Consider the following 26,851-nt stretch of genomic DNA (forward strand, 5'->3'; position numbering starts at 1 on the left):
CATAAAGTCCGGGAACACTTTCAATTCTTTATTGCACAAGAACCAAACATTGTACACATGGTCAGCACTAGTTGCAAACATGGCGAGCAGACATCCCAGTGTGAGTGAAGTGAATGTGATTAGTGCTCACTACAAATTACCAAACTACGCTGTGGTGGTATACATGAAGAAAAACTTTCTGTCTCTCTTCAGAATGCAATGTGTATGACATCTGTACAGTGTTGAGTGCTTGTGCAATAAATAATTGAAAGTGTTCCCATGCTTTATGTACACCCTGTAAATACTTTTAAATTTACGTGGTAATTCATGTGTACTTTACTGGAACACAGGAACATCAGAAAACTATAATAAATTTTCCAAGAGATTTGAGCCCAAAATTACAGTTCTGCTTGATATTCCAGGCAAACACTATTAAATCAAATAAATTCTTCAAGTAGTAACATTACGAACTCATTTGTATGGTAAAAAGAAAAGAAAATCATTGTCTTACCCTGAGGTGTTCAATTTCAGCTTGATATCTCTGCCTGATGTTCTCCTCACCCTCAATGTCCCTTTCAAGTCCTTCTGCTAGAGTTTTTTGATATGCAGCTCTGAGATTTTCCACTTGTTGTGTGTATTCAGAGTCCAGAGTACCAAGCCTACGTTCAAGGCGGCGGGCTCTTTCTTTTAACTGTGTCTGCTCATGTTCATGTTGAGCAATCTATGTGAAACATGTTATAACTATTTTAAGTACAATTTTAATAACAAAATGAAACACTTTAACATATAAAAGAAGCAAATATGACAAGCGAATCACAAAAACCCGTCATTTACAGCATGATGAAGCCAATTCTCACACCACTATTTCATAAATGTTACATTCCATTTTTTACTGTACAGTGTATAGACAAAAAGAGATAAGAAGAAAGTCTGTAAGATGTGAAGACTGCTAAACTTCTTGACATGGCACCTTCTAGGCCAGAGAGAGAGAGAGAGAGAGAGAGAGAGAGAGAGAGAGAGAGAGAGAGAGCAGTTTCTATTGTCTAGAAATGATATCTTTTTTTATTTGTGATGTATGAGAAGGGTTGCCTACATGCAGATTTATAACTAAAACTGTGATGTTAAAAACAAGAGACATTATTTCTATATCTACATCCATATTCCACAAGCAACCTTATAGTGTGTGGTGTACACTTCATGACACACTGTTCAGCATCCTTCAATATACTCTACACTACTTCAAACATACTGTGTTGTTATTGTTCAAAGAGCTTATCTCCACATTTACTGTTTGCAGTAAAAAGTGAATGCCAACAACTCATTAATTTCATTCATTTTCATTGTGTACTGAACAGGGAACTTCTATCATCAGGTAAAGAAATTTAAGCCTGTAGTATGTGTGTGCTGGAGGGTGGTCAGGGGGTAGTGGGGGGTGGGGACAAAGGAATTATGAAAATCTTATACTTTATGATTCTGCAGTTGTCTCTCATGGTCATCAGAATAACAACAGAACTGAGAATAATTAAGTGGTCGAACTATCAGCCACATCTAGTAGGTAACAGTAAAACACATGACATTATTTAGCAACTAACAATGTGTACAGAGTTCTTATGTTTTACCTGGCCTACCATGAACTTTATATAAGTGAAAGAAACAAATGAAGAAACAGATGTTCTGTAACAAAACAGGTATTACGAACACATTATTCATCATGTACTGAATTTTGATACGACATAGGGAGAGGAAAATAAATATATATGCACACTAGGCAACAGTGCAACATAAAGAATAATCAACACTCTAGATGTGGAACAACACAATCAAAAATGAGCTTTAGATTATATTAAAAACCACAGATAGTGTAAAAAAACAAAAACAGGTACTAAATTTATGATGATTCTGGATTAAGTTAGGGGAAAGGAAATCTGCAGAAAAAGTGGCTCAAGGGGATAGCACGTAACAAGAATCAAAAGGATACAATTTCTCTAAGATTTCTGGTGAGGTGATACTGGTGTGACCAGTAAGCTGATGAAAGTAGGCCTGGCAAACATTTCTCATCACCAATCTAATCTATATTTGGAATAGTGGTAATTTTTACTGTGATCTTTTAACAATGAATTTACAAATAAAATAATTTTTTGAATAATTCTTACAAGAGCCTGCTGTTGCTGCTCCAACTCTGCTTTTAATGCTTCCATTTCCTGTTGATGTGACTTTCTCAAGAGTGATACACTTTCCTGATGGATCTCTTCAAGCCTGAGACAAGAAACAGTACAATAAAATAACTGTAATGGTTGTGACTACCATGTGACAGGTATATATCTACTGCTGCCAGCATTTATTACTACTTTATATGATTTGATGTAAATAACATACACTGCAGATTACAATGCAAGTATGAAAGAAAACACACATCATAATTTACAGCCAAGCTGCATGTCAGTAGAGCTGGTGAAGAAGTTAAGCAATTTACAATTTTTACATAATTATCAACTGATCATACAATATTTTATTTTTCTTGATGAATAATTGGGTCTTACCTTTTCATTTGTTCCTGTAGTTCCATGCATTTCGAACATTGGTGTTCATGCAGCATGTACCTATTTAAGTTGGCCACCTGTTCTCGAAGTGCAGAACATTTACTACACACACTGTGCCAAGTTACTTCCATATCACAGTCTTCCACATCTGTCAAATGTTGATATCCTGCATCAATTTCAGCTGAGCACAACATTTCCTGAGAAGTTAAATGATTACGAAGAACTTCTAAATCTTTTTCCAGGTAATAAAGATCCTTAAGAACTTCTTGAGCAGACTCCTTATTTCCCTTCTGGCCAGTTAGATAGTTAGGTTTATCACTGGAGCCACTATCAAGTAATCCTTGACACTCAGAATAAAATTTGTGAAATAAGAATTCAAATTCTGTACCAAGTTTCACATTAATCTCAGATGTTTCGTCATCCAGAAGTCTAGCAAGAATTGGTTCATTGTCTAAAAGGTGTACTACATTTGAATCTGTGACACTGTTTTCCAACTGTTGTGGGAGAGGTGATCTATCTACTACTGAAGATGATTTTTCTTGCAGGATTACACTAATTCTAGCATCAATTAAAGCTTTATTAGCAATCACATCTGCAAGTTCTGCTAACAATTTTCTTGAGTCTTTTGTGCTTTGACTGTGATTAAGGTTCTTTATAGTATCTTTATTCTGTTTCAATCTTATTATATACTCTTCATACTTCTTTGTCAGCTCTTCAATACCCATTTCCATTTCTTTCCTCAATATTTCTTCAACCGTTTCTGTCCACTGTTCCAAAAATGAACGCTGTGTTCCAATAAAGGTAAAACTGGCTTGCCTTTCTGCTGTCAGACTAGATTCATAAGCTTGACTGCACCTCATTGCAACATGCGATATTTCCGCTTGTATAAGTTCATGATTTACTGTTTCCTGTGCAACTGTCCAAGCTTCTCTCAACTTCTTATCTTCTAGTTTACAGTTGTTTGCTTCAACTATTTCATCAGTGTGGCTCAAAGTCTCATATGCCAAAGACTGTGCTAACTCATCTATTTTCTCTTCCTTGTATTTTCTCACACACATACTAAGATCATTCTGTTTCTGCAGAAGTATATTAATGATATGTGTATCTTGAGTGCCAGAACATACAGTGTCTTTTACTATTTTTGACTGAACTGCATCAGAAAGAGCTAAAGTCCCCTGTACAAGCAATCTTTCAGAAAGAATTTTTGTAAGATGTTCAAGGGAGCTTTGTGAACTTTTGTAACCAGAGTTATTTGTACCACTTAACTTCAGTTTAAGAGCTGATATTAGCCTACTACTTTCCAGAATCTCACTGTCGACTACCCACTTTCTAAAATCCAAAAACTTTTCTTTGCTTTTTAAAACAGCTTGCAGTACCCTGCTTATTATAACTGTTTCATAAGCCAGTTTTTCTGCAAGAAGATTTAATGATGCTTTGTAGTCTAACTGGTTATTGGCATAAAGACACTTTCTTTTTTCAAAAAGTGTTGACAACTTCTGTCTCAAAACATTTTCTAGTTGACTTACTACTAAATTTACAGAATCTCCAATTATTTGTACTTCCTCAGAGTCAAATACCCTATCTGTTTCGCTCTCACAGTACTGTGTGTTGCACTGCTGCAGAATATCTTTAATTTCTGACAACCTACATTCTAAGGATAAGAAGTAATCCAACACTGAAGAATGATCAACAGACTCTCTGTAAGTCTGCATTATGTTCAAACACTGTTGTACTTTTTCTCTTGATTTTGCAATCATTGCATCTAGTGCATGTAAGCGCACCTCTGCTTCAGAACATCTGTCACTTTCTGCTTGTTCAACACTCACCTCCACTGGCAGACCTGAGTGTTCTGGATGTTCTGGTGATGAACTTTGTGTAGTCATGTCTACATCATCTGTCTCTGATGCTAAACTTTCAGTCGCTTTGGCCACTTTAGATTCCAGTGCAGACAGACGAATCAGAACCTTCATCGGCTCAGAGCTTGTTGCACTATCTAACGATTTTCTCCTTAGACGAGCTGATGAAGATTTCAAATTCTCATTGCTACCCAGTTCCTTCTGTGTTAGCTGTGGTGATTCACTTCTTGACACCCTAACTGATTTAGGGATATCCGTGAATGGCCGTCCTGCTTCCAGTGCATTTATTTTTGCTTCAAGTTCTCCCAGTTTTTCTTCTAGTTCTTTACATATCTGAAATGATTCTCTGCCCTTTAAAGATAGAGAACGTCTTTTTTCTCGGGAGTCTGATTTTGAAAGCTTCTGCTTCAGGCTACGAACCTGTGTAAAAATAATTAATCAGAATTAGTACCTCATAAAAATATGAATATTTTCAATGACAACGTTTTAGTATTAGATTCTTTACAAAGTGACTGGTTTTTTGAAGAACAATGTATACGAGTAAGTACTTAAAGAAAAGTCATTTTCCCTTTACCTGTTTCTCAGCAGAAGTAAGTTTTGACGTTAAATCTTCTATACGTGACACCATAAGTGCAGCCTGTGCCCTCTCATTTTCTTCGCGGTTCTTTGCATCTTGCCGCAGGGCAATACATATAAGTTCAAGATCATCATAAAGAGCATGAGACTCACGTAATTCACGTTTCATCGCTTTAATTTCCTGCACAGCTTTCTCAAAACGTGCTCTGAGTTCATCACACTCTTCCAAAACTCTGGAAAACATTCAGTTCTTAACATATGTATATTAAACAATAAAATTTGAAAACAGCTTATTCAGTACTCACAAGAAAAGCCACAAAATAGTAGAGTAATGGAACATCTAACACCAACACGAAGCATTTGAAAAAGAATCCGTAAGTCTAAGAGTAGATAACTGCTTGGTAAGCGTTTGCTTCAGATTGATTGATTTATTAATTATCCATCTTTAAGCACTAAAAATGCTAACAATGAAATCTTGTGTGTACATATACATTTACAATTACATAAATAACATACGCAATGAACACTGTGTAAAAGAAATTTTCAAAATTATTGTTTGCCAGATACAAAATTGCTTATCACACTGTACGTGATGTACTCAATAAATTCACATGTATATAAGTTTCATTTAAACTATATTGTACTCGAGATCATCTTTGGGGCACATTCTGAACTCTTCGACTGTATAAAATGCTTTTTCTCGAAGCCATTTCTGTGTGGTGTTTTTGAACGTACTCGGTGGGTACACTGTGTAGCTGCACTGGCAAAATATTTTTACCTCACATATTAGTAACTATCTGGACTTTTCTTAAGTCTGATGACTATGATGCTGATTTGCTGTTTCAGGCCTGTGTTAGTTGATGGACAGATAGTTGTATTTTGTGAATGTATTCATTTTCTTTTGTATCTATTAATCAGTTTAACATAAAGAGGGATGTAACTGTTGGTATTTTTAGTTTTTTGAAATATGGTCTGCAAGGCTCGTTATTTCTGACTCCACAAATGCATCAGTTGCTTTCTTTTGCCAAATGACAACTTTTTTGCTCCAGGAGAATTTCCCCATAACACAATAGCATATGTCAAGAGTGTGTGTGTGTGTGTGTGTGTGTGTGTGTGTGTGTGTGTGTGTGAGAGAGAGAGAGAGAGAGAGAGAGCATACCTTAGTTTACCTAACAAGTATGTAACATGTGTTAACTTATAAGAGATATAACCGTTATGACTGTTCCATGTTAATTTTGAGTCAAGGTGGACCATAAAAAGTTTAAAAAGTCCAGTCATTGTCTTCATCTGTAATATATAAACTAAAGAAAATATTACAGTGGTGTCATGATTGGTACACAACTCAATGATTTTGAACCACTTACTAGCTGCTCTGAGACGATCCCCAGTTTCCTGGTTTAATGCTCTTAAGTCTTTCTCAGCTATAACTAACCATCATATTCTTTAACTGCACACTTTGTTTTTTGTCACTCAGATAGGATCAGATTAGAGATAATTCCGGGCATCTAAAAACACAGCAGCAGAGTTTTTCCTATTAGAATTTTATGACACAGAGTCTAATGCTTTGCTGAGACCCACGAGAATAGCATTTAACAGATAATCTTGATTCAGATTACGATAGTGTAAATGAAACAATGTTTTTAATTGCTTTTACTGTTGACAAGCCATATCTCAAGCCATACTGTGAGTCATGAAGAATATTATTCACAGACAGATCTTTACTGATTTAGAGCTTATGCTATACTCCAGTGCTTTCGACAGGATGGGTAAAAAGAGATATTGGTCGGTAATTATTAGGACAAGACTCATCTTTGATTTGTCATAGGAAATCATTCACAGAATTCTAGGCCTTTGAAGATAAGGTGTGGCCCAGTTATATAAAGGTGTAAGACCATGTCTCCTGGCAGTTTCCATATTTTTCCTACTACTTTAGGGCAGCAAGTTTTGAATGTATCTGACAGAGCATAGATAAATAATGTAAATGCATTTTCAATATGAGTACTCTGGAGCAGAAAGCCATTCCAGTTTGTCATCTTTAGCCTGTGTTTTGCAGTTATCAGTGTTCTCCTGATCCAGCAGCCTGTGTACTTAATTTCTTTGGAGTCAGATGCAGGCCTTTTAGTTTTAATATAAACCTGATACCTTTATGGTCTGAAAAAAACTGTGTTGAACAAACACAGTTCAAAATGAATTGCCACAATGTCAGTAATTACATTATTAAGACAGGCAGATTGTTTGATGAGATATCATTAATATTTTAGAGGTCAAGTGGTCTTAGTACATCAGGCAGATTAAGTTGTTTAGGTGTCCTTTGCCTTACATAAATGTTTATGTCACCGAAAATTTACACCCTCTATTTAGGTGATTTCTGAAAGTAATACCAGTGTCTGTAGGGCCACACAAATACTTCAATACCAGTTGGTATGCAGATTATACGTTTTAACACAGGCAGTAAAATTGCTGCTGTCACCAGTTTTATACGAGGGTTGGAACTTTAATAGTGGCAACTATTTATTTACAGCTCATGCAAAATAGATATGTATTTCAAAGCTTTACTGACCTTTCAAAGTACTCACCAGCATTGTGTATAACCCATTGTCAGTGATGATACTGTAAGCAGTGCTAGTTGTGTTGACAGTTCGAGCAGCACGGTCTATTGCCCAACGAATTTGTAGCATTTTTGAAGTGAATACCATGAAATGTTTCCTTCAGTTTAGAAACTGAGTTGAACTCATGAGGTCTTAAGTCAGGGGGGCGCAGTAGGTGGTATAGCGCTTAGCAGCCCCATCAGTCAGACAAATCAGAAACAGCTTGCACTGCACATACTTGAGCACTGTCCAGCAAAATGATGGTCAGATCCTGCAGAAAGTGTCATCACTTCTGTCTCTATACTGTTTATTTTTGGAACACAACCTACGGGCAGCTTAGAGACAGTAGTGATGACACTTTCTGCACAACCTGACCATCATTTTACAGGACAATGCTCAAGTACGTGCAGTGCAAGCTGTTACTGACTTGTTTGACTAATGGGGCTGCTAAGTGCAATACCACCTACTGCACTCCCCTGACTTAAGCCCTTGTAAGTTCAACTTGATTTCTAAACTGAAGGAAACACTTCATGGCATTCGCTTCAGAAATGCTACAAATTCGTCGGGCAATAGACCGCGCCACTCGAACTGTCAACACAACTGGCACTGCTAGGAATATCGTAAGACTTCCCCATCGCTGGCAATAGGTTATACACAATTCTGGTGACTAATTTGAAGATCAGCAAAACTTTGAAACACACATATATTTTGTATGAGCTGTAAATAAATAGTTGCCACCATTAAAGTTCCAACTCTCTTATATGTTAATGCTTAACACTGAAGGCACTGTAATCTAAGTCTATGCCACTGCAAACATATATCAAGCCCCTCCCTCCTCCCATAGTTTTGTATTCGTCTACAGTGACCCATTACTAAGTCAAAACCTGATGGTGCATATAACTTCACTTAGCCAATGTTCATTAATGCATAATATAATATTCTTGTTCACTCCGAACAAAATTGTTGAGATATTCAGTTTTATTTTTTTAAAGACCTAATATTCCTGTGTACAAATAATAATAATAATAATAATAATAATGGGTCATGCTCACAAAAGGGTAGACCTGGATTCTTATGTAGCAGCACGTCAGTTTGCTTGTACATTCATCACTTGCAGATTGTGTAGTTACATCTATGGCCAGTTTCTCGATGCTTTGGAAACAGATGGTGATGATGAAATGACTTCCCCAGTGCAGCCATAAAAAAATTACTGTTGCTCTTTGGACCTTTCCTTGTTCTGGAAGACACACATATAGTAGTTTGTTTGCTGTCACACCTGTAGTAGGTACTTCATCCTCTCCTCCCCCCCCCCCCTCCCCCCTTTTACATCTTGATTGTCATAACAAAGTGTCTGAGCACACACTTTTATTTCCTTTGCAGCCAGACTGTTTTTACACATTGATTGGGCTTTTGGTTTTAATAGATCCATTTGGAATTGAGATGGCAACGTGATACTTATATGGGCAGGTGCACTGACAATTTCCAATGAATTTCTCCTTTGCTGAGGAGAAGTGGAATGGGTAATGGTTTCACCTCTCTCTGTCCTCTGAACACCATGCCCCAAAGCTGGTTTCATCATATAAATGAAACTTACTGAGGAGGTAACTAGGTTTGTCATTGCTGGCATCACATTTGCACGCAGAGAAATAGCAATACTTCAAGATATTTTCTGTTTTGCTCATGTTAAGATGCATCCCAAGCTTCATGTAGTATCCTCTTTCTAATAGTTGGTTCACGTCAATTACAGTGATGTTGGCACATACATGTACTAGATCCAGTATACACTGAAGAGCCAAAGAGACAGGTACACCAGCCTAATATAGTGTAAGGCCCCTGTAGAAGTGTTGTAACATGATGTGGCATGGACTCGATTAATGTCTAAGTAGTGCTGGAGGAAACTGACACCATGAATCCTGCAGAGCTGTCCATAAATCTGTAGGAGTATGAGAGGGTGGAGAGCTCTTCTGAACAGCATGTTGCAAGGCATACCAGATATGCTCAATAATGTTCATGCCTGATGAGTTTGGTGGCCAGTGGAAGTGTTTAAACTCAGAAGAGTGTTCCTGGAGCCACTCCATAGCAATTCTGGACATGTGAGGTGTCTCATTGTCCTGATGGAATTTCCCCAAGTCTGTCAAAATTCACAACGGACATGAATGGATGCAGGTGATCAGACAGGATGCTCACGTATTTGTCACATGTCAGAGTTGTATCTAGAAATATCAGGGGCCTAATATCACTCCAACTGCACATGCCCCACACCATTACAGAGCCTCCACTACCTTCAACAATCCCCTGCTGACATGCAGAGTCCATGGATTCATGACGGTGCCTCCATACCTTTACATGTCCATCCACTCGATACAATTTGGAATGAGACTCGTCCACCCAGGTAACATGTTTCCAGCCATCAACAGTCCAATGTTGGTGATGATTAGCTCATGCGAGGTGTAAAGCTTTGTCCTGCAGTCATCAAGTGTGCACAAGTGGGCCTTCAGCCCCAAACACCCGTATCAATGATGTTTCACTGAATGGTTTGCATGCTGACACTTGTGACCCAGAACTGAAATCTGCAGCAATAGGCAAAAGGGTTGCACTTCCATCACGCTGAACGATTCTCTTCAGTCATCATTGATCCCATTCTTGCAGGATATTTTTCCAGCTGCAGCGATGTAGGAGATTTGGTGTTTTGGCAGATTCCTGATATTTACAGTATACTCGTGAAATGGTCGTATAGGAAAATCCCCACTTCATCGCTACCTCAGAGATGCTGTGTCCCATCATTCATGCGCTGACTGTAACACCACGTTCAAACTCACTTAAATCTTCATAATCTGTCATTGTAGCAGCAGTAACCGATCTAACAACTGCACCAGACACTTGTTGTATTATATAGGTGTCCCCAATCAATAGAATCTCTTTTGGAACCATGTTTTTCTTTATTTGAAGCTAATGTGGACAGGAACCTAAAGGTGAAAAAGGGTTTCTATATTCTGCGTAAACTGGTTATCTGTGTACATTTTCTCCTTTGACCATATGTACCTTCACCTGTGACCTGGAATCTTTACTAATGTTAATAACATCACTCCCCAGTCCTTCCTACTCCACAAATTATCTGCAGATGACAAATTTCTGTTCTAATATGGATTGTTCATAGAGTTCTTTTGGATCGTTGCAAAAATACCTGAGAGATATGGAAGAAATAAGGTCTGATTATTTTACTTCCACAAGTGAAGTTTGGTGGCATAAAGAACAGTATTTGAATTGGTTCAGGTAATTCTACAAAAATAACCCAAATTATTAACAAAATTTGTCTGGGATAACAAAATCTACGGGGGTTATGAAGGTTTCTTGGATCTGTGACCTCAAAATATTTATTCCTGAAACCATAGTAACATACATCACGGCATTCTTGTTTTTAAAGCAAAAGCTTGGTTTTCTGGGCTGCTGGTTAATGAAAACTTCAGAGTAACTTTGGGGAAGGAAAGACTAAGCTCTCACAGCTTTCATCCACATCTGCAAGTTGTTGGAACAATAAGAAAAAAGTAGAAACTAGTCTAAGAAACATCATTTCTTACATCAGCTATACATATCTAAACCACAAAATCAATGTGCAAACGAGACCAAGGGTATAATATTTAGAAGGGGGGGGGGGGGGGGGGGGGGGGGGAAAGAATCAGCTGGTGGATTACATTCACTGTGTCAGATGAAGGATTGCCTGAAAGAAAACAAGATTACCAGCAATAAGAAGAAGAAATGTTTGCAAGCCGCACAGAAAGTGTTCAGAAATTGCAAATGCAAAGACAAAACTTGTAAGTAACTGATCATAACAATGATGATAAATTAGAATCAGGAAATGTACATACCTCATCAAGGCACACACTATTACAAATTAGAAGACTACGTAAAATCTGTAGGAATCCTCACAATCAATCGTTAATATACCTAAAAAGAATTTATTTTCTACAGAAACTTGTTGAATATATGTATTATGATTACTCAAGTCGAAGTGCAAATTGGAGTTAACTGAGCAATGCTTGAGAAGCAGAATTTAAAACTGTTGGTGACATGATAAACCCTTGTGAGAATGACAGAGCATCTGGCCCTTGAGAAGCAGCCAAAATAAGTGTGCAAGATTATAGTCTTTATTCCAATTATGATTTTTCCTGCACAACCCTTGCACACTTTATTGTCATGCGCGTGCGCGCACACACACACACACACACACACACACACACACACACACACACACACACACACACATACCTGTCCTTGTCAAGGGATGACAGATCACGTCGAAGATCAATGTTTGTTAGGTCACTCAGTGAACCAAAGCTCCGTCGCATCTCTCGTGAAGGTGATGTGACAGTTGAAGAGTGACGGCTGTTCTCTCTGGCCATCGCCACAGTCCTCTCCAAATGTGTACAACGATTCTCTGATTCCTGCAAGGCTGCTTCGGCATGTTTCAGCTTCTGTTGCCAAATCTCGCCATCCCTGCTATATCTGCAACAGTGAAACAGTTAATTGCACTTTTTGTACCTCTGCAAGTACATATGCCACTAAAGTCACAATGAAATTTCTTCTACACTTCAATTTTGTTCATTATGGTTCAAAGTGCTATCAGCAGCAAGCTCATTCACACTAAAGTTGAACTGATAGTGTTTAGAACAATAAAGATGGTGCTAGACACTATTAAGAAGTTGCTTTACTGAGTATGTATCTTAAACTTTGATTATTTCAGTAAAGTGAAGAAATACAGACCACATAAAGATGCATCAGCATGGAGGTACAGCAAAATTACTGTCCAATTTCCAACTGAATTGTGTAGTATCAATGCTTTAACTGAAGGCAAACTTTGTTACTAATAAATCTACAAGCATTCAATGGAAACGGAACTTACCTGTCACTAATCTGTTCGTATAATGATCGCCAGTCTGGGCCAACTGCCTGCTGCCTCCAACGTAGCAGGAGTTGTTCATGCTCTTCTAGCAGCTGCTTGTAACTACAGACAGATACAATATGCTTGCCAAATGTGTCTACTATGGATAACCTACTCTAAACACTCAGTTGTGAGAATCATATGAATAAACTTGACTAACTTTACACTGTTGATATAAATTCTCGTGCTAAATTGACAGTTGACAAAAGGTGATTTACTATTATGCTAAATTGCAGAACTACAAAATACTCTGCAAAGCAGTTAAGCACAAATTACTGTATTTCTTAAATAGGTTACTTTCAACATACACATACATCTGACTACATAATAAAAACTGCCATGGTGCTTTTCTCAGTTTACCACTTAACTGATGCTCATCAAATTTTCCATTACTACTTTTATTCAACACTTGGCTGGACAAATGGGGAATACATAGTTCAAAATAAGTAAGTCACAAAATAACAATCTATAATTTCCCTAAGAAATAATACAAACCATATGTGTACACAAATAATTAAGGGACTATATTTGTCAACTATGGAAAAACGCATAACAGTAAAAGATTATAGACAGAATACCTGATTATGGTTAAGGTCAAACTCTTGGGAAACTGGCAAATTGAAGGGGAGTGGAACAAAGAAATGAACTGGGAAGGTAAGAAGGCAAATGCAAATGTTGCTGCAAATAAACTGGACAGATTAAACTAAGTATGGAATATTGTGACAGTAAAGAAAGGGAAAAAATGCAATTTGGAAAGAATCAGAGGTAAAGGAGAATCAGAAGAATCAAAGGTAAAGGACAATCACAAGTAAACATGGAAGGGACTACGAGTTCAAGAAATAAATGGATGGTCAAGTCTTTACTTTAAAGTATCACAACATGAAAATATAACTGTTTCTAATCCAATTTTGCTGATGCTGATACACATCAGTCTTATCTATGTTGAGCAGGAAGTAAGTTATTGGACTCCATGGCGTATTTTAATGAGAAAGGCATAAATGAGCACAACTATAACTTTTAAAATGTATTGCTAGTTACATACTATAATAATGAGGTCTGTTCATAATGTTTTGATGTAAGATAGTTCCCAAAGTACTTTTCAGGATACATTCCTGGCTTTCTCTTGTATGTCTCACAGCAGAAAATGGTTTTCCTGTTTACACCATTTTCATTTCTTTTCGTAGAAATTATTCAATCCTTCATAACTTGTTTTCAATTAAGATTATAAAATACATCCTCCCATTCATCCTCTATCAGTAAAAAGTGTCGGGAGTCCTTTTTTGATGAGATCTGTTTCTTATACAATATTGCAGGAAGTTGCATGCCAGATAAGAACTCACACCTGGAAACCAGTAAGAGCATTGCCCATGAAAAGGAGTCATTTTCTTGAGACCTGGTCTGGTACAAAGTTTGAATGTGCAAGATGTTTTACAACAGTGCTTAATCCACTGCAATGTAAAAGACTCATTCAATATATTGTTCTAATTTCTTGTTTTCTCAATCATTTGGAAAAAGTGCGACTGCATAGCTGCCCCATTCTATGGATTCAGATTTTACACAAATCCTAAAAAAGTTGACAGCAGGTGTAGAACTAGTCAGTTAATATGGCCATCTGTGTGCACTTGCAGAACTTGGACCAAATGAATCACTATTTGTGACATTAATGGAAAATAATGATGAATAAAATCTTCAGGTGTTATCTAGCCAGAATACTGAATGTAAAGAACCACTGTAATATTCTGTGAATTGCACAGACAAGAAATTTGAATGCTTCACTTGGCAGACTTCTTCAGATTATTGTAATTTTTATTGAATTCCACCTTTTAAAACTACTGTGTTATTAACTACAAACATAGCCACGTGTGATAGCACCCACGTGATTTACCAACTGACCTGCCTGCACTGTGACGCTTTCTATGTGGGAATGACCAGCAACAAACTGTCCATTCGCATGAATGGACACAGGCAGACAGTGTTTGTTGGTAATGAGGATCACCCTGTGGCTAAACATGCCTTGATGCACGGCCAGCACATCTTGGCACAGTGTTACACCGTCCGAGTTATCTGGATACTTCCCACCAACACCAACCTATCCGAACTCCGGAGATGGGAACTCGCCCTTCAGTATATCCTCTCTTCTCGATATCCGCCAGGCCTCAACCTCCGCTAATTTCAAGTTGCCGCCGCTCATACCTCACCTGTCTTTCAACAACTTCTTTGCCTCTGTACTTCCGCCTCGACTGACATCTCTGCCCTTACTCTTTGCCTTTAAATATGTCTGCTTGTGTCAGTGTATGTGCGGATGGATGTGTGTGTGTGTGTGTGTGTGTGTGTGTGTGTGTGTGTGTGTGTGTGTGTGTGGGCGCACGCGCGAGTGTAGACCTGTCCCTTTTTTTTCCCCCTAAGGGAAGTCTTTCCGCTCCCGGGATTGGAATGACTCCTTACCCTCTCCCTTAAAACCCACATCCTTTCGTCTTTCCCTCTCCTTCCTGAAGAAGCAACCATCGGTTGCGAAAGCTAGTAATTCTGTGTGTGTGTTTGTGTGTTTTGTTCATGTGCCTGTCTGCCGGCGCTTTCCCGCTTGGTAAGTCTTGGAATCTTTGTTTTTAATATATTTTTCCCATGTGGAAGTTTCTTTCTATTTTATTTACATCAACATATTTCTTCTGGCAGATGTAACAACAATTTCATGTAGTTTAATGGCTTAGTGAAAGTCTTTCAACTGGACACCCTTTTGTCAACTTTCATGTCCCTACAACCTACCACAGTTATACTATTGGGGAAATTGACCTAGAATGTAACATTGAATCCACACCATGTGACGTTTCTGGCAAATCTCCACGTTATTGAGACTTCAATCCTAAAGTAAAAGGCACACTGAAACATCTCTTGTCCGACCAGGAATTAATCCCACAGACTTTCAGTTTCCTGGTGATTGGTTGGTTGATTTGGGGGGAGGGGACCAAACAGCAATGTCATCGATCTCATTGGATGAGGGAAGAATGGGGAAGGAAGTTGGCCATGCCCTTTCAAAGGAACCATCCCGGCATTTGCCTGAAGCGATTTAGGGAAATCACTGAAAATCAAAATCGGGATGGCCAGACATGGGTTTGAACCGTCATCCTCCCAAGCGGAGTCATGTGTTAACCACTGTGCCACCTTGCTCAGTTTTCCTGGTGAGTGCTTTCCGGCTAGATAACCTGATTTATGCAAGTCTCTTCAGGTGTGACAGAAAAACTGAATGCCACATGCAAAAATCTGAGCTGGAATCTTCTGAAGTTCACAGCATGTTCAGTATTGCATAAGGAATGCCTTCTTTTCTTCTGCTGAAACTTGTTCCCATGAGGGCCGCAATGAATCTTTTGTTAGTGGAGTTGCATTTGGTATTTTTCATTCTAACAAGTTTATTAATAAGATTATCACTGAAAAAAAATTAAAAACATTTTAAGTTAACATTGCGTGCTAAGTACTTTGAAAACTTTGAATCAGATCTGTCTGACAAAGAGTGCAGGGAATCAATAAAATCACTATAAACCTTTCAGTCACACGTAACTTACTTCCTTACCACTAACTTTAGTCATTACAGCTTACAGGAAGAATTTTCCTTATCTACTCTCCTTGCTAAATGCTCTCTCATTCATAATAAGCTCAAAAAGCCACATCACAACATTATTCTTCTTTTACATATATTTTGCCAAGTATTTTTATACGAGCAAAAACCACGCAAAAGGTACGATCAATTGCGTACTTCAAAACTTCCGGTGTAATATGAAACTGAGCAAATAATTTAAGCTATCTGCTGGATAGATTTAGTACTACATTAGGATATCTGTAGCTGTCTCTCTTAGCACAGGAAACAATTTTATTACTGATTAAAGATATAAAAGATAAAAAATCCAATGTTTCAACCACTGTCTTACAATGAAGCAGGAAAGGAAAATCATTATGTTGGATAAAACTGAACATTGGTTTGGAAACAGTGATGAAAGAAGAGACAAACATTTAAGGGGGAAAACAAGATGGGAGACGTATGTTCTCAGTGGCAAATAATCAGCATGTGGTCACATCCCCTGTTTGTGATTGAATATGGACTGGAGAAGCATACCCATTCACTATATTGAAACCTGGCTGTGTTATTCTATGACATACTGCCTTTTGGTGGTGTTTTGTTCTGGTGGACAATGAATGTTGCATACGAAGTCCTGAGTTTTTCACCTCTAGTGTTTTAATTATACGTTCACCTGAAAATGTGGAGTAGTGATCCAATAATAAAGGACTAAATACAGCTGAAGCCATTTACCAATACCCAAGATGACTACCCATAGCTGTGGTTGCCCCACCTACAAGATTGTCTGCAATCAGTCACAGGTTACTGTAACTTGGTCATTTATTTTACATTACAGAGCAAAAACTACAAGCAATAAGGATAACATACAAATTACTTCTACAAGTACTCTAATTTCTGAACTGATTAATTCTTATAAGAGAAACTTAAGTATCAGCAGGAAAACTAAATTCTCTGTAGCAATGTTACTATTCTGGTAGGTTATTAAGGAAAAAAACTGATTCTCAATATGAAAGTAGACAACTAGTATCTTAGAATTTCTGTCAAGGACTGTGGCAGACATAGCCACAAAATGTCGCTAAGATTTGAACTATGTAACAAAACACCATAATCACATTCATTCTAACACTGTGGCTATTTTATGTTCCCATATTATTAATATTTGTTAAATGTTTGTAAAGCTGTCATCAAACTCAAAGTGTGATTTGAAAAATGCAGTCCTTCACTTGCACTCGTTCACTAGGCATGGTTCCTCTAGACGGTGTGCTGTTGCCTTCCTCCAACCTTTCAACTTACTTACCCACCCACTTACAGAGAAACTTTCAGTTTAACATAGGTTTTGAACCACAGTGCAGTTCAACATTGTTCACATAAACAAACACTTGCCAGAAATGAAAGAAATGCAAAGGGACAGACAAAAATTCCAGGACTGGCCACAGACCGAATCCAAGACCTTTGGACTCATAGTTTGGCATTTTACCACTGACAGGCGAAATACCCCCGGACTTCAAGAAGAATATAATAATTCCAATTCCAAAGAAAGCAGGTGTTGACAGATGTGAAAATTACTGAACTGTCAGTTTAATAAGCCACTGCTGCAATATGCTAACACAAATTCTTTACAGACGAATGGAAAAACTGGTAGAAGCAGACCTCGGGGAAGATCAAGTTGGATTCCGTAGAAATGTTTCAGCATGTGGGGCAATACTGACTCTATCACTTATCTTAGAAAATAGATTAAAGAAAGGCAAACCTATGTTTCTAGCATTTGTAGACTTAGAGAAAGCTTTTGACAATATTGACTGGAACACTCTCTTTCAAATTCTGAGGGTGGCAGGAGTAAAATACTGGGAGTGAAAGGCTACTTATAATTTGTACAGAACCCAGATGGCAGTTATAAGAGTCGAGGGGCATGAAAGGGAAGCAGTGGTTTGGTAGGGAGTGAGACATGGTTGTAGCCTCTCCTCGATGATATTCAATCTGTATATTGAGCAAGCAGTAAAAGAAACAAAACAAAAAATTTGGAGCAGGAATTAAAATCCATGTTGGAGAAATGAAAACTTTGAGGTTCGTCTATCACATTGTAATTCTGTCAGAGACAGCAAAGGACCTGGTAAAGCAGCTGGACGGAATGGACATGGTCTTGAAAGGAAGATATAAGATAAACATCAACAAAAGCAAAATGAGAATAATGGAATGTAGTCAAATCGGGTGATGCTGCGGGAATTAGATTAGGAAATGAGACGCTTAAAATAGTAAATGAGTATTGCTATTTGGGGAGCAAAATAACTGATGATGGTCGAAGTAGACAGGATATAAAATGTAGACTGGCAATGGCAAGGAAAGCATTTCTGAAAAAGAGAAATTTGTTAAACATTGAGTATAGATTTAAGTGTCTGGAGGTCCTTTCTGAAAGTATTTGTATGGAGTGGAAGTGAAACATGGACAATAAATAGTTTAGACAAGAAGAGAATAGAAAATCTCAAAATGTGGTGCCACAGAAGAATGTTGAAGATTACGTGGGTAGAACACGTATCTAATGAGGAGGTATTGAACAGAATTGGAGAGAAGAGAAATTTGTGGCACTTGACTAGAAGAAGGGATCGGTTGGTAGGGCATATTCTGAGGAATCAAGGGATCACCGATTTAGTATAGGAGGGCAGAGTGGAGGGTAAAAATCGCAGAGGGAGACCAAGAGATGAATACACTAAACAGATTCAGAAGGATGTAGGCTGCAATAAGTACTGGGAGATGAACCTTGCACAGGATAGAGTAGCATGGAGAGCTGCATCAAACCAGTCTCTGGACTGAAGACCACAACAACATCATAAGAAGCCACACTGTTATATGTTCATGAAAATGTTACACAGGGTGGGGCAAATAAAAGAGGCCCAGACAAGCAGCAGCATTAACGGATGAGGAAAGGACCTACAGTTACTTCCAACATGATGGAGAAACTGCCAATACAGCTGGGTGAACCTTTGAGCACATTTACACACTCTTCATGCCAGACAGAGTTGTTAGAAGAAGTCAGCCTGTCACCTCCCTAGCTGGCCACCTAGGTCTCCTGGTATGACTCTGTGCAATTACTTAGTGTGGGCAGCCCTGAAGTCTAAGGCATATTGCTACAACCCTCATAGTCTTCAAGAACTACAGCGGAACATTTCAGATGAGTTTGCAGGAATTTCAGCAGTCTGTCATCAATCTGCCTTCAGGAACTTGCTAACCAGGGCCCAAAAGTGCCAGGAGATGACTGGGGGATAAGTTTAAACATCTGCTACAGTCAGGTTTCCTCTGCTGGGTGTCTTTGTGCCCTGTAACTCTGTTCTCCAGGCCACTTTTATTTGCCTCACCCTGTACTAATTTCTTCCCCCCCCCCCCCCCCCCCCTTACATGAAATTCACAACTATGTGTAGTATGGTGAGTATGCTGGCTATCAACGATCAACACTGCAACTAAGGTGTACCAGACAAATACATCAGTGATTTGTACGTATAATACTACACTTCAAATGAGAATATTTAGGATTTTAGGACAAATCCAAAGCTTGAAAACTAATAACCACTGAAGAGTGAAACAGATTTGAAAACAGAAAATGCAGCTGCTCACTTTAAATACGACGACATGCTGAAAACAGAGAGAAAACAGGGTCGACTCAGGAAACAAAAAAATGGGTGTAAGACTTTTAATAACTGATTATCTCTGATGTAACAAAACCAGATCTCTGCTGTTTCTTTCCGTTTTAAATCGTGAGAAAAGTTTTCAAATTAATCATTAAATTTGTCTCAGATTCGACATTTTTTTAAAAAAATGGGAAATGTTTCTGGCTACATAGTTAAACATCTGCCTTAATGACTTACCTATACCACTTAACTTCCAAAAGTGTTCAAAAAGAAGAACATACAACTTACGTTTGAGATTTAAATAGGGAATAATGAAGAAAGTACATTAAATGCACTCACTCTAAAAGATTCTGAATATCTAGTTTTGTAGTTTTATCTCTAGTTTAAAAACAAACATAAAATGGTGACTCAATGATTTCAGCATCCATTCTTACCTTTCTTTGAGTCTTTCCAATTCCTCTGCTTCTCTTGTCCTAACTTCTAACTGGTGTTCAGTTTTCTCCAAAGAACTCATTAAATCTTTTACCTGAAACACAAACATTTAAGAAACTTTTAATTACTAGCTGTTTGGTTGAAGAATCATGTAAGAAGGTTGTACATGTGGAAGTGACCTGAAGACACTGCAAGGTTTCAGACTGACTATACACTGAAGTGTCAAAGTAACTGGTTATAGGCATGTATATTCAAATACAGATATATGTAAACAGGCATATATGGTGCTGTGGTCAGCAATGCATATGTAAGACAACATGTGCCTGACACAGTTAGATCAGTTACTGCTGCTACAATGGCGGGTTATCAAGATTTAACAGAGTTTGAACGTGGTGTTATAGTCAGCACATGACCAACGGGACACAGCAATTCTGAGGTAGTGGTGAAGTGGGGATTTTTGGGACCCCTGATACGTCTTGATACAACTCTGACAGGTGGCATGTACATAAGCATCCCGTCTTATCACCTGCATCCATTCATGTCTGTTGTGCATTCCGACAGTGTATAATGGCAAGAAACAGATTTCAAAATTGGTTTATGACCTGCAAGTTAAAACTTAAAAAGGTAGGAAATAAAGAAGGTGGGATCTGGATAAACTGAATAAGCCACAGGTTGAAACTTCCTGGCAGATTAAAACTGTGTGCCCGACCGAGACTCGAACTCGGGACCTTTGCCTTTCGCGGGCAAGAAGAGCTTCTGTAAAGTTTGGAAGGTAGGAGACGGATACTAGCAGAAGTAAAGCTGTGAGTACCGGGCAAGAGTCGTGCTTCGGTAGCTCAGTTGGTAGAGCACTTGCCCGCGAAAGGCAAAGGTCCCGAGTTCGAGTCTCGGTCGGGCACACAGTTTTAATCTGCCAGGAAGTTTCATATCAGCACACACTCCGCTGCAGAGTGAAAATCTCATTCTTGAAACCACAGGTTGTTTGAGAGCTGCAGAGGGAGCATCAGGCAACATTGGACTGCAGCAGTGAAAAGGAATACAATACAAGATGAATGGGTAGCTCTGAGAGATGAAATAGTAAAGGCAGCAGAGGATAAAGGCAAGACCTAGAAGAAGTCCTTGAATAATGCCAGAGATATAAAATTTAATTGTTGAATGGAGAAAATATTAAAATGCAGCAAATGAACCAGATAAAAGGGAATACAGATGTATAAAAACAAGACTGGCAGTAAAAGCAAAATAGCTAAGGAAGAAAGGCTGGAGGAGAAACGTAAGGCTATAAAAGCATGTATAACTAGGGGGAAATACAGATACCACCTATACGAAGATTGAAAAGACTGGTGGAGAAAAGAGAAGCACCAACTTTATGAATGTCAAAAGCTAAGATGGTAAGCCAATGCTAAGCAAAGAACGGAAAGCTAGAAGGAATTTGAGAAAGCCTCAAAAGAGAAATGAACTTTAAGAGAATATTATCGCAGGGAAGAGGATCAAGATGAAAATGAGATGGAGATACGATACTGCAAGAAAAATTTGAGAGAACACTCGAAAACCTAAGCCAAAACAAGGGCTCCTGAGCAGACGACATTCCCTCAGGATTTTTTTAATCCTTGGGGGAGCCAGAAATTATTCCAATTCATGTGCAAGGTGCAAGATATAGGAGACATGTGAAATACCCTCATACTTCAGGAAGAATGTAATAATTCAAATTCCAAACAAAGCAGGTACTTACAGTTGTGAATACTGACACCTGCTTTTTCTTAAAAGCAGGTTAAAAGAAAGTAAATCTATGTTTATAACATTTGTAGATTTAGAGCAAGTTTTTGACAATGATGATTGGAATATACAAGGTGTGATTGGATAGTTTAAAGAATGGATCTGCTACTGCTTACTGGTTTGGTGGGCAGGTACATGGAGGGTGGGAGAGAGTCATTGCCTTGTCCTTGAATGCCCCCCCGACAGGAAACTGTGTTTCCTTTATTCAGTTCGTTGTGGAAGCTGGTTGAGTGCAGGTCTGTTACGGCTTGTTGCCGGATTCTGTCTGCGTGAAAATGGATGTAGAAATGGAGCAATGAGTTTGTGTGAAATTTTGCTTTAAAACCAAGAAATCAGCTTCTGAGACTTACAACCTAACTTTTTGAGATAACTGTACGAGCCAGTCAAATGTTTTTGTCTGGTTCAACAGATTTAGAAATGGCCGCAAATCGTTTGAAGATGAACCACAGTGCAGCCCACCTCAAAAAGAAATGAAAATGTTGTGAAAGTTTGCTCTGAACTTGTTTATGCATGCCACCAGTCCTTCTACCTGGTACTCCGAATGTGTCTACCTCTTGCTATTCAGCACCACCAGGCAACAAAAATTCAGTTCAATTGTATGACCACAAATCAGTTCACACAAACAACTCAACATTTCCATGTGACTGGAAGGAATATTTTGGCACAACCAGTTGAACACATTGATTAGTGCACTCCAAGTAAAAAACAGAGGTGTTTAAAAAAAAAAGGACACTGTGTTTTTTCATATACTATTTAGAAAATTCAAGCACTAAGTAAAAGTTGTGAACACAGAACCTACTATTCTGTGCTTACCAAATTGTTTACCATGCAATAAAATGCTGGGTGTCATCTTCATGCACCAGCAAAGAAATATTTCATTGTAGAACACAAGCTGCGAGCATGTGAAAAATCAAAATGCAAATCACTGCATACACTTTACAATCTTGTTAATAATAATAATGGATCATTTTCATTAAATCAAAATGGATAGTAACACTGCAGATTTCCCAATCTTTTTACCTTATTTTCAAGGGCAGCAATTTCTACTTTGTTTTGCCGTAGTTTGAGAAGCTCTTTCTCTGCAATACTGACATCACACAGAGCAATGCTTAGACGTCGTTTCAAGTCCTCTACCTCTGTTGATTGACTCTCTGCCGAGTCAAACAAAGAGCTCTTCACTGAGTCGACCTGAAACAGTTTTCTTTGAAAAATGTGCAAATTCAGAGTACAAAAATGACATGGTTCTACTAAGCATTTTCTCTGAGGTGTGGATGTCTACAGAAATCCAACAGGAAAATACAAACTTTTCACCTATGTGCAGCAAAAAGTCTGGATTTGAGTAACTGTTCAGAATCAAATATTTCTATTTACTTTGAGTATTATAAATGAACATTTGTAAGAGTATTAGCTTTCATATGAAATCTCATATTTCTTCCCCCAGTTTTGATTGTCTTTTCTTCCCCTTAACTTCTTGAAAGATAAAGAGTTCTAGCTGAGAAAATTCAATATCAGTTACTTGTTTGGGGGAGTACGGGGTAACCATTGGTTGAAACAAAATTCCCTTGACTTCTAGTCTTGCTATGCTTCTGTGGAAAGCTAACAGTAATACTTCTTGTTCTACAAAGTCTTATTAAATAAATAATTCATGCAAAAAAATTTATTAACCGTTTACTTTGTTTCTGGTGTCTGTTGTACAACACCATAATGGCAGATGAAGTGGCCAGAATAGTGAAATTCTACAAAAGTAAGAAGAAGAAGAAGAAGAAGAAGAAGAAGAAGAAGAAGAAAAGCATTAAAATCTTCATGTCTCATTATCGTCAGTGAAGATGAATCGAGTTGGGACAACAAACAAATTTTGGCATTGTAAGAAAATTAAACACCTACAGCTGTCCTTAGGATCTTATTTATTGTGTAGCTACCATTCCTGGTACTTCAATGCATCATCTTTAGGCCTTAGTTCATGCTGAAAGGGTTATCATGATCCATATATATGCTGCATCAGTGGCCAATGTAACAGGTTTATGCAGAGTATCTGTAATTCTGTAATCGTGATGTCAGCATCCAGTCGACAGCCTGTTGATGGTTGGAGATAGAAGGTAAAAGATGCAGGTAAAAGGAACATTAGGGCAGAAGGAAGGTTAAAGGACAGGAGGGGGTGGAAGTGCTGGGGGGATCTAATGAAGAAGGTTTGGTCAGGAGACAATGTGGGGAAAATGACATGGATGCAGATGGAAATCATGGTGCAAAGAAGAAAGGTGGAGCTCAACTGATAAATCTACCCGAGAGCAGGCAGCAGGCAGGCGATGTCCCAGAGTCACAAAAAGAATAAAATAGGAGAGGTGAGCAGGGGAAGAGCGGATACTGATGGCATGCAAAACCAGGAGCTGGGACCACAAACCGCAAGGGGAGGGATTCCAGCATCAACCAGAAGACAACTGTCAGGTCTAGTGTGAAAGCAACTGATGGCTAAACCAATACCACGCTAGTGAACCGGGTCCAAGAGGTGCAGCATCGAAGGGGCAGCTGAGCCATAAACTTAATAACCAAAGTTCAGATGACTCAGAACTAATGCCCGATAAAAATGGAGAAGAACCCGCACCACAAGAGGTGTGAGCAAGGAAGTGAACAACATTGAGTTTAAGAAAACAGCCAACCTTCAGATGATGGATATGGAGCAGCCAAGTAAGCTTATTGTCAAAAAGAAGACCCATTAAACAGAACTGGGGGACCATAGTCAGGGGTTGGGCATTGAGGTACAGCTCTGAATCACAAAGGACGTAGTATGGTGACAAATATACACCACCCTTGACTTAAGGGGACAGAATTAATACTTGTGCAGGTGTCCATGAAAAAGTCAGTGGACGGCATCCTGAAGCTGTCACTCCACAGAGGCCACTGAGTGGGAGCTAGATCAAATACATAAAACGTCCACACAAAGAGCAGGGGTGACCAATGGTCTGGCGAAGGCCACAAGTCCATTAATTGCAATGAGAAAAAGGTACTTTATACAGAGCCCCGTGCATCATCATTCTCCAAACTTGTGAATGAAAGTCAAGAGTGGGCCCCAAAGACCCACTTGTGGAGCATAAGGAGGATGTGATGGCACCAAGCTGTGTCATAGGCCTTAAAAAGATTGAGGAAAACTGCAAGAAGATGGCAGCACTGATAAAAGGCCTGCCAAACTGTGGAATCCAATCAAAGCAGATGATTGACTGGACACTATGCGTTCTGAAAGCCACACTGGTAAGAAGAGAAAAGGTCCTGAGATTCAATGACCCAACTGAGCTGACAAGCCACCATCCATTCAAAAGCTTGCAGGGGACATTGGTCAGACTGATTTGCTGGTAACTATCAAGGGATGGTGGAACCCTTCTGGGTTTACATTCAGGAACCACAATACCACTGAGAGGAGAAAATGCCTTGGGGACAAATACAGTTAAACACCTGGAGGAGATATTGTCACCGAAGAGGATTGAGTTGTTGAAGCTATTGATTACGGATGGAATCGAGGCCAGGGTCTGAATCAAGGGAAGAAGAGAGGGCCAGAAGAAGTGGGAAGTTTGAGTCCACTGTTTCTGGAGGAGTAAGGCAGCTGGATAGGAGGCTGACACCAATGTCATCACAACAGATATCACTAGCTGTTCCATGAGACCCAATGGATCTGTACGAAGGTCACCTGGAAGGGCAAGGTCAGGGATGGAAGGCTGTCAATGGCAACCTTGGGAGGGGGGGGGGGGGGGGGGGGGTGGAGCATAGCCCACATCCATGACAAAGGGGACACAAGAACGTAGGGAGGAGACAAAGAATCCCTCACACACCTGCTTGCTCTGTTTGATTAAGTAACAGGCTTTGGCACAAAGACATTTGAATGTAATAAGACTGGTGGGAGATGGGTGCTACTTCAGATGTTGCAAGTCACGACAGCGATTGTGGATGGTGGTGGCAATGGCTGTGCTCCACCATGGAACTAGCCAGTGGCAAACGGGGCCCATGGAGCAGGTAACAGCAATGTCAATGGTGTGAATTATCTTACAGGACATATCACAAATGACTTCATCAATACACCCCAACAAACAGGGTGTAAACATTACCTGGGAGGTATACAGAGGCCAATCAGCATGATGGAAAGCCCAGCAGGGTAACCAAACCATTGGGAGGTAAGAAGGGAATGAGAGAATCAACGTGAAGTTGTCACTATCACAGAGGTCATTGTGTGGCATGAGCAAAAGATCAATGCAGAGAAAATACCACAGGTGACAGTAAAATGTGTAAGGGAACCATCATTTAGAAAGCAGAGGTCGTGGTCTGCATGAAACTGGTCAATTAGGAGCCCCCAACTAGACAAAAAACACTGCCCTACAATGGATGGTGGTTAAAATCCCCAATAAGGAGGAAGGTAGAGAGGGGGGAGTTTCTGAATGAAGGCAGTTAGGGCAAAGAGTGTAGGTGGTCTGTCACGAGGAAGATAGAGATTGCAAAGTAGACCTGGATGGCAACTGCTTCCAATGTGGTACGAAGGGAAATCCAGGTCCTAACAATGTCCGTACAGACCGATGTGCAAATGCCACCAGAGGCCTTCAGAGGGCGAGCATGGTTCCGACAGAATGTGCTGTACCAGCGAAGAGTCGGTGAGCAGGCATTAGTAAAATAAGGTATCTAGAGTCACAAGCTGCCAAGTAGAAGAAAATAAGGGATTGCAACTGTCTTACATGATGGTAGTATCCACTGCATAAGCAGGTAATGGAGATCTCAGCGGGAGGCGAATGAGCTGGTGCCAGTCACACCACCAATGAGGATGGGGTGACATCCATAAATAAGAGGTCAGACTCGGCTTGCGAGGGGGGAGATGGCACCTCTGGGGACACCAGACGGGCCTTGTCCTGAGACTTGCAGTTCTTCTTCTTCTTCTTCTTCTTCTTCTTCTTCTTCTTCTTCTCTTTCATAGGTTAAGGAGAGCAAGGCATGGAGAGAGAGCAGGCC

General features: G+C 39.2%; 1 protein-coding gene across 3 annotated transcripts in view; it reads right to left on the bottom strand.

Moving 5' to 3' along the window:
* The window catches only part of LOC126270867 (protein outspread), a 705,494-nt gene that overhangs the window by 29,228 nt on the left and 649,415 nt on the right, over positions 1 to 26,851 (bottom strand). For all 3 annotated transcript variants that reach the window (XM_049974105.1, XM_049974106.1, XM_049974107.1), the window contains exons 14-21: positions 22,892 to 23,059; positions 20,101 to 20,192; positions 12,440 to 12,541; positions 11,806 to 12,042; positions 4,950 to 5,184; positions 2,520 to 4,795; positions 2,133 to 2,235; positions 491 to 700 (exon numbers count right to left, since the gene is read on the bottom strand). In XM_049974105.1, coding sequence (XP_049830062.1) covers positions 491 to 700; positions 2,133 to 2,235; positions 2,520 to 4,795; positions 4,950 to 5,184; positions 11,806 to 12,042; positions 12,440 to 12,541; positions 20,101 to 20,192; positions 22,892 to 23,059 — 3,423 coding nt within the window. The remainder of the gene's footprint in view (positions 1 to 490; positions 701 to 2,132; positions 2,236 to 2,519; positions 4,796 to 4,949; positions 5,185 to 11,805; positions 12,043 to 12,439; positions 12,542 to 20,100; positions 20,193 to 22,891; positions 23,060 to 26,851) is intronic.

This window comes from Schistocerca gregaria, chromosome 1, assembly GCF_023897955.1.
Source record: "Schistocerca gregaria isolate iqSchGreg1 chromosome 1, iqSchGreg1.2, whole genome shotgun sequence".
Lineage (NCBI taxonomy): Eukaryota > Metazoa > Arthropoda > Insecta > Orthoptera > Acrididae > Schistocerca > Schistocerca gregaria.